The sequence below is a fragment of the Myotis yumanensis genome, unplaced genomic scaffold (assembly GCF_028538775.1).
Source record: "Myotis yumanensis isolate MYYU_CA2020_CCGP unplaced genomic scaffold, mMyoYum1.0.hap1 SCAF_7, whole genome shotgun sequence".
Classification (NCBI taxonomy): Eukaryota; Metazoa; Chordata; class Mammalia; order Chiroptera; family Vespertilionidae; genus Myotis; species Myotis yumanensis.
Window position 1 is genome coordinate 62,373,731 of NW_027223758.1, and position 8,949 is coordinate 62,382,679.

Here is an 8,949-nt window from a genome sequence, read left to right on the forward strand (position 1 = left end):
ACTGTGTTGATGCGGGTGGAGTCCATGTGGATGTGAGCCATTTGTGGCCTTCCAGCTGGGGAATGAGGCAAATATTGCTCTGCTTTCAGCTGTCCTCCGAACACATCTAACCTGCATCCGTGCTACGGTTTCTACCTGGAGAGCGGAGGCCAGGACACATGTATCTGTTCTCTTGGTTCCCCACCTACCAGGATGGAAGGGGTGAAGTTTTTATTTCTTCCTCTAAATTAGGGAATCCCTTCTGTGTCACCATCTACTCCCATCCAAATAGCTCCAACAGGGCTTTTGATAGTCAGGCAGGACTTGGCAGAGGAGGGAATTGTTATTAGGATGAGATGGTTACAGTGGGTGAGTCATAAAGGGGAAACTGGAGCTGGAGAATCCTAGAGGGAGATTGTAGGAAAGTTGGCTTCAAGTTACCCATCCTGGACAGGGCACTTGGCAAACAGTACAACACAGTGTAGTATTCAGAGTGAGGCCTCGGAACCTGCCCCACATACTAGCTTTGTGACCTTGAGGGAGTTATGCAACTTCTCTCAGACTCAGTTTTCTCATTTGTAAAGCGAGGGATCACAATGGTACTTACCTCAGTGGTTTGTTGTGTTATAGAAAATAATGCTTATGAATGCATATCAGGCACCAGGCGCAGCCTCATGCATAGTGCTACCACCATAACTGAGGCTGTCATGAAACTCTCCAGTACAGAGATGGAAAACCATCTGTGACTACACAAATATAAGTTGTTACTCATTGTAAGATATTAGGTTGAATAGGTTGGAAAAGTTGAAGGGCACAGCCTTGTTTTCACTATGAGGCATTTATGAAGTAAGAATGGAAAGTGATGAAGTTGGATCCCAGGAAGAACTGAACATGAGATCTGACAAACAACCAGAAACACATGAAGGTGATCCTACTGGTAAGAGGGAGGGAAGGGTATTGCCTTAAGGGACCTATGTGCTTAGGGAGTATGAGGTATAAGACTAAGTTGAGAAACTTGTAGTCTAAAAAAAACCTGCATAAAAGATACATGTAATCACATGATGCTTGGCCTTTTGTTGAATGTGATTATTCCAATTAATACATCATTATAAGACTATGTTTGTGAGCTCTAAAAATGACACAGGTCTTCTTTGGAGTATATGATCAAAGTTTTTGGTTTTTTCTTTTGCATTTTATTTTATCTGCTGTTTTGTTCAGAGAGTCCACTATTACAGGTTCTGCCCGGCCATGTGACTCCTCTGGCCCCAGAGTTCTTGGATCCAGCACTCACCCAGAAAGCCTTTGCCCACGATGTCAACAGCATACAGCACATGCCTGCAGAGGACTCCAAAGTTCCACAACCCGAGGACACGTTTCTTCCTGAGCAGGGTGACTCCAGCTCCTCAACAAAAACCATGCAGTCCAAGAAAGGTGACACTCCCAATTCCTCAAGGAAAATCATGCAGCCCAAGCAAGGCGACACATCCAATTCCCCAGGCAAAACGACCCTGCCTAAAGAGGGCAACATCTTTAATTCCTCCGGGAAAACCATGCTTCCCAAAGAGAATAACCCTGCTAATTCCTCAGAAGAATCCATCCCGCCTAAGCAGGGTGACATCTTCAATTTTCCAACTAAAACTAGTCCCCCTAAGCACGACAGTACTCCTATGTCACCAGCAAAAAGCATCCTTCCTAAAGAGGGTAACACCCCTAGTTCCTCAGCAAAAAACATCCCTTCCAAGCAGAGTGACAACCCCAGTTTCTCAAAAAAACCCATCCTACCCAAGAAGGTCAATACCCCCAAGTCCTCAGAAAAAAACATTTCACCCAAGCCGGGTGACACCTTCAAATTCCCAGAAGAAACCATTCTGCCAAAACAGGGCAAGACTCCCAAGCTATCAGAAAAGAACATATCATTCAAGCCGGGTGATACCTCCAAATCTCCAGAAGAAACCATTCAACCTAAGCAGGGCAACACTCCCAAGCTATCAGCAAAATCCATTTCATTCAAGCCAGGTGACACCTCCACATCTCCAAAAGAAACCATTCAGCAAAAGCAGGGCAACACTCCCAAGCTATCAGAAAAGAACATTTCACCCAAGCAGGGCAACACCTCCAGATCTCCAGAAGAAACCATCCAGCCCGAGGAGGACCACACCCCCAAGTCCTCAGAAGAAGCCATCCAGCCCAAGGAAGACAAGTCCTCAGAGAAAGCCATCCAGCTCAAGGAGGGTGACACCCCCAAGCCTTCAGAGAAGAAAGCCATCCAGTTCAAGGAGGGTGACACCCCCAAGTCCTCAGAAGAAGCCATCCAGCCCAAGGAAGACAAGTCCTCAGAGAAAGCCATCCAGCTCAAGGAGGGTGACACCCCCAAGCCCTCAGAGAAGAAAATCATCCAGCTCAAGGAGGGTGACACCCCCAAGCCCTCAGAAGAAGCCATCCAGCCTGCGGAAGGTGACATCTCGGCAGAAGAAACAGTGGAGCTCTTGAAGGTCGATTTGGTGAAAGTGATCCTGAGCAAAGAGGATTTTGAGTCGGCGCTCAAGGAGGCAGGGGAGAGGCTGGTGGCCGTGGTCTTCTCAGCCATGTGGTGTATGCCTTGCAGGACCATCAAACCCCTTTTCTGTTCCCTGTCTGTGAAGCACGAGGATGTAGTGTTCCTGCATGTAGATGTTGATGACTGTGAGGAGCTAGTGCAAGACCGTGGGATCGTTTATGTCCCAACCTTTCAGTTTTATAAAAGAGAAGAAAAGGTGAGTGAATTTTGTGGTGCCCTTAAGGAAGACCTTGAAACAATCATTGCAGGATTAAAGTAGTGCATTCTGAAAGCATTACAGAGAGTCAACTGTTCATGGCGTTTGATTTTTTTTATTTACAAAAAAGGAGTGTAACAAAAGTGTATGTCCAAATGATACCTACTTATAAATAATAAATGTTAACTCTACCCATGTCAAAAACTAGTCAAAGCACTAAAGCATCTTGTGGCCATATTTTTCTTAATAGAAAACTGTGATATTAGAATTTCCTTTGGTGGATATTGGAAGTCCAGTTGTCCCCTACTTTTTTATCTTAATTTTTTTCCCCACTCACCCTTGAAAATTCAGCTCATTTCCTGTTAGCAGAGACATTGGACATTTAGACAATTCTCTAGAAGTGCATGATTTAAAGATGAGTAGAAACTTCTTATGTTCACATATCTTGGGGTTTCTGATAAGATGTTTTTGCAAATACAAAATCTGAAAGAGTCATATACCATATCTAACCTTTTTCTTGTGAGGGGAGTGCTATGGAGCCCCCGGGAAATTCCATGGGCTTGCCAGCTCTGATTCATTGGTGACACCAAGGCCATGCTTCCAGATTTCAAGTCCAGACCTCTGTTTTACTAATCAGTGCCCACAAAGTCTGAGACAGAGCTCAGAACTCTGGTTTCTCAGGCCAAGAGCTTTATTATTCAGGTTTAAGTTAGTGTGATCCTTGGTGCCATTGTGACATCAACTCCCTGGTGGCAAAGTTCCTGTTTTGTCTCCTTGGTAACTAGGTTTCTGATACCTGTTCCCAGAGATCTCAGAACTCAAAGGCCCAGGTCTGGGTCACAAATGATGGCTTGGTCTGTCATCTTTTCCACAGCAGATATGTTCCAAAACCTCCGGTGGGGATGCCTAAAACCATAGGTAGTACCGAACCCTATATATATCATGTTTTTTTCTATACATACATACCTTTTCACTTAAAGGCTTCTCTTTGACATATCTGATTGCTAGCATCCCTACTCTTGTGATTTGGGGCCATTATTAAGCAAAATAAAGGTTACTTGAACACAAGTGCTGTGATACCTCAATAGTCGATCTGATAACCAAGCAGCTGCTCAGTGACAACTGCATGGGGAGCATGCAAAGTGTAGGGATGCTGGACAAAGAATGATTCACGTCCCAGGAAGGACAGAGTGGGATGGGATGAGATTAAAACAATTAAAATGTAACATGAATGAATTACATCAACTGTTTTTTTTTTCTGGGACTGTAGTATTGAAGAAATTTCTATCATGGGTTTTTCTTTATATTTAGGTTACTAAGTGATGACATGGACAATGACCTAAAAAATCCTTTAAAACAATTATAATAGATTTTCAGGTGATTTTATACTATTCCTGGTATAAGTCAAAGGAAGAACGCAAAGCACAACTTCGCAAAGGGAATTCTGTTGGGTCAAGAAAATGTGGAGCAAATAGTGTGGCTCTCTGATGATTTAGCTTGATCCAGGGATAAAATCTAAACTACCAGAGAATCAATTCATGTCCTTCAAATATTCACCAGAAACACCATTTTTCTTGACTCTTGGGACAACAGTCAAACAGTAACCAGGTCAAAGATACATTTTCTGGCAGAAAGCTTGAATATGGACATTCTATTTTGCTCATTAAGAGAAAATTATGCCCTTAAATGATCCAAGTAATTGTTATCACTTGTAGTATTTAACATGAAGGAGAAATAAGATTTCTAATGAAAAGGAAGATTCCAGATAATCATATTGGTTGTGAATGATGATAATCTAATGAGAGCCTTAATAAGAATTAATGGAAAACTGTTTGAATTGATAAAAGAACTCAACAAAGTGACAGAATTAAGAGTAATAGCCCAAAAGCAATGGTTTCATTTTGACTCAATAACAAATAATTGGGAATCATTATGGGAAAAAGTCTCATTCACAATAGTGAACATAAAATAAAATAAAATAAAAATATAGTTAAAATAAATTATCTAACAACAGTCCTAAGAAGAACAGTAAGGATTATTAAGACTAAATGTAAAAATTATGAGAGGTATACCACAAGAAGCTCTGAATAAGTGAAACACAGTTAGTTTCCCCCTTTGGAAAAAAAAAAAAATTGAAAGATGTTGATTTTTTTTTTTTTGCTTAATTTAGTAGATATACTGTAATTACAAACCCACATCTCAATGAGCTCATTGGGAGAACTTGACAAACTACTTAAAATTTACTAAAAATCATAGCCAAGAGTAGGTAGGAAAAAGTCTTAATTGAGAAGTAATGAAGACCAATATACCCTATCAGCTAGTAAAATGTATTATTAGTATAGTAATTGTAGTGACACCAATAATGGTATCGATGAAGGAAAAAGACAGCAATGAAACATAATAATAACCAAGAATCAAAATTTGGTATGTAGGTAGTAATATATGAAAAAGGAAAACATTTCAATTTGATGAAATATGAATAGGGTCTTTGGTCTCGGCAGAACATAGACCTTTAAGCGTAGAACAAGAAATTAGAACATCATGGCTTCAGATGGCAGTGAAGCCACTTGTCCATTTCTCCAAATGATTCCTCTGCCTTGAAAGAAGCCTCAGGAGTGTGGGGATCCATCACCCAGCTCCTGTACTCCAGGGCAAACTGCATTTCATGGACTTTCCTACTCCTCCTCCAGCAGGTCGGGTGGTCAGGAATGCAATGTCAGTTGAATTCTCATTGGCTCTCCCATGCAGGAGGGGGATGAGCAAATAAAACGTGGTTCAGGGATTCTATAAATCAGGGTTTCTCAAATTCGTGGTCATAGAAACCCTATGGGGTACTTGCTAAACATTTAGATTTCTTGACTTCTGTAATTGAAAAATCGGGTTCAGGAGTTACAGACTGGGACCTAGAAACCTCTCCCCATAGTCCAAGGAAAATCATCCAACAAGGTAATCCACCCCCCCCACCCCCACCCCGCCCCCCCCCCTCCCCCCCCCCCCCACCCCCACCCCGTCCCGCCGCCGCCCAAGCTCCTGTCTTGTGTACATTGCAGCTCCTAAAGGTGCTTCCTTGCTCTCAGGACAATTACTCTCCAGGACATTGTCACCTTTATCTAATCTCCACCCACCTTTCTAGAAACCCACAAGAGTTGTATTATCCTAGGATTGGTCACCTTCTCAGCAACATTTGCTTCCTAAGTCTCAGCTACTCAGTTTGGAATAATTCCACCACCAGAGAAGTAGGGCCACGTGACCTGTGGGGGATCTTTGTGGTCCAGTTCCCTACAAGATGCCAGGGCTTTCGTGGGTCCGTCTCCTTTGACATCTCCCACTAGTATGAATCCCGATAGCATCTCCCTTATTTTCCTGATAAGTCAAGCATAACTGTTGAACAAAGACACACACTTCCATAACATCATCACTTCTGAGTGACTGAATGGTTAACCCCATAAGGACCTTTCTCCTCCAGGAACCTCCTCCTAACTGTCCCTATTAAGGGCAAGGCTGCAGCTTTTTCAATGGAGTGAGGACTTTACCTTACTAGGTAGGGAGCATCCTTACTTCACCCCCTTTCTCTCAAATTGGCTTTGAAGACCTGTCAGGGATAAGAAAATGGGTTCATTGTTGAGTCATATTTACAGGGTGTTAAAAGATAAGTTGAGACATATTAAAAATTTTAAGAATTTATTTGAACAAAAATTGATTCCAATCAGGTAGTGCTAAACTGAAAGTGGTGAGAGTGCTCTGATGGCAGGAGCGAGGGGAAAGATTTATATGGAGAAGGTATGGAAAGATAGCAAGGAGATTATTTGCCTGACTAGAGCTTACAGCCTCGGTGGCTGTTGGTGATTAGTTATCCTTAGGTTTTGATGTCTTTATCTTGAGGCATTGTAGGCTTAGGTTTTAGTTTGCGTACGTAGGCCACCAGGGTACTAGGGTCACTTCTTGTCTAGTTAATTTAGGAAGGGTTACAGTCTATTGAATTATCCTGGAGCAAAGGTGTGGGGGTCTTGATTATATGCCTTTTAATGGTCTGGCCAGATTTCTGAACTTCATTTATTAGATGGAGGGCCTTCCTTCCTTCAGTCAATGTGGTGGGAGTGAGGAATGAGGAAAAGAGTGATTAGGTTTTCCAAATTTGCTGGGGAGAGAGAGAGAGAAAGAGAGAGAGAGAGAGAGAGAGAGAATTAAAAGTAAAAATGTTGAAAAAAAGAATAATCCCTATTTGAGCAGTAGATGAGCAGATAAAACAGCTATGATACATTTACACAATGGAATACTACTCGGCTATAAAAAAGAAAATGTTACCCTTTGCAACACCAAGGGTGGACCTGGAGAATATTATGCTAAGTGAAATTATCCAGTCAGAGAAAGACAAATACCATATGATTTCACTCATATGTGGAATTTAATGAACAAACTGAACTAACAAGCAAAATTAAACAGACTCATAGAGAGCAGGCAGACAGCTGTTGGGGGTGGTAAAGGGATTGAGCAAAAAATTTTAAAAAGAGGAAGAACTTATGGACACGGACAACAGTGTGGTGATTATGGGAGGGGAGTGGGGAAGGTGATAGAGGGTACAGGGGGGATAAATGGTGATGGAGAAACATCTATGATTCATTAAAATGTCCCCAAAATACATGGGAGAGGCTCAGTAAAGCATTTAGTCATGAAAAAAAATTGAATAAAAATCCTAAAGTGTTGGTTGACTAATTCTGTACATGGACATTTTTTCTTTCACTCTTACTTTTTTCTGCTCACTTATATACTGAAAAGAAAAAAAATAAATGGAATACTTTCAAGACTCCAACTGCGTATAAACTGCTAGGAAAAACAATGTCTGGGAGGTCAGAAGAAGCAAAGGGGAGTGAATATAATGGCCCAAGGTCAAGCATGTTCTGGCAGTCTTTGAATGCTGAACTTAACCTGAGGTTCTGTGTTTCTTTTTTTTTTTTTTTTTTTTTTTTTTTAAATTAAATCTTTATTGTTCAGATTATTACATTTGTTCCTCTTTTTTTCCCCCCATAACTCCCCTCCTTCCAGCTCCCACCCCACCCTCCACCCTCACTCCCCACCCACTGTGTTCATCCATAGGTGCATGATTTTTGTCCAGTCACTTCCCGCATCTCCCACACCCCTGTTTCCCCCAAGAATAGTCAGTCTATTCCCTTTCTATGTCCCTGATTCTATTATAATCACCAGTTCATTCTGTACATCAGGTTATTTATTCACTTGATTCTTAGATTCATTTGTTGATAGATGCATGTTTGTTGTTCATAATTTGTATCTTTACCTTTTTCTTCTTCTTCCTCTTCTTAAAGGATACCTTTCAGCATTTCATATAATACTGGTTTGGCGGTGATGAACTCCTTTAGCTTTTCCTTATCTGTGAAGCTCTTTATCTGACCTTCAATTCTGAATGATAGCTTTGCTGGATAAAGTAATCTTGGTTGTAGGTTCTTGGTATTCATCACTTTGAATATTTCTTGCCATTCCCTTCTGGCCTGCAAAGTTTCTGTTGAGAAATCAGCTGACAGTCGTATGGGTATTCCCTTGTAGGTAATTGAGCCTCTTTCTCTTGCTGCTTTTAAGATTTTCTCTTTGTCTTTTGCTCTTGGCATTTTAATGATGATGTGTCTTGGTGTGGTCCTCTTTGGATTCCTTTTGTTTGGGGTTCTCTGCGCTTCTTGGACCTGTAAGTCCATTTCTTTCACCAGGTGGGGGAAGTTTTCTGCCATTATTTCTTGAAATAGGTTTTCAATATCTTGCTGTCTCTCATCTTCTGGCACTCCAATGACTCTGATATTAGACCGCTTAAAGCTGTCCCAGAGGCTCCTTACACTATCTTCACACTTTCGGATTCTTTTTTCATTTTGCTTTTCCAATTGGGTGTTTTTTGTCGAATCTTTGGTTTGATTATTGTGCTCCTCTGGTCTGCTATTGGGTATAATATTCTTTATTTCAGTCCGTGTATGCTTACTTTCTAATTTCTTTATCGTAGCATCGAGGGTCTCATTAGTTTTCGTGAGGCTCTGCACAAATTTATGGCAAGCCCTCAAAATTGCGATTCTTAGCTCCATATCCTCCATTTCTGTCATGTTTTTTTGTCTCCGCATCTTTTATGCTTTCTTGGTGCACCCCCTTGTGGTCTCTGTGCGCAGTCTTGTTCTAGCCAAGCCTTAATTGTTGTAGTTAACACTAGAGGGATTTGACCCCC

The 8,949-nt window shown here is 41.4% G+C and overlaps 1 protein-coding gene across 1 annotated transcript; it reads left to right on the forward strand.

The window, feature by feature from the left end:
• The first annotated feature begins 741 nt into the window (after positions 1 to 741).
• Positions 742 to 2,859, forward strand: TXNDC2 (thioredoxin domain containing 2). The gene is made up of 2 exons (XM_070421570.1): positions 742 to 916; positions 1,215 to 2,859. Exons 1-2 carry the CDS (start codon positions 899 to 901, stop codon positions 2,793 to 2,795), a joined length of 1,599 nt encoding a protein of 532 aa, XP_070277671.1. The 5' UTR covers positions 742 to 898; the 3' UTR covers positions 2,796 to 2,859.
• The last annotated feature ends 6,090 nt before the right edge of the window (positions 2,860 to 8,949 follow it).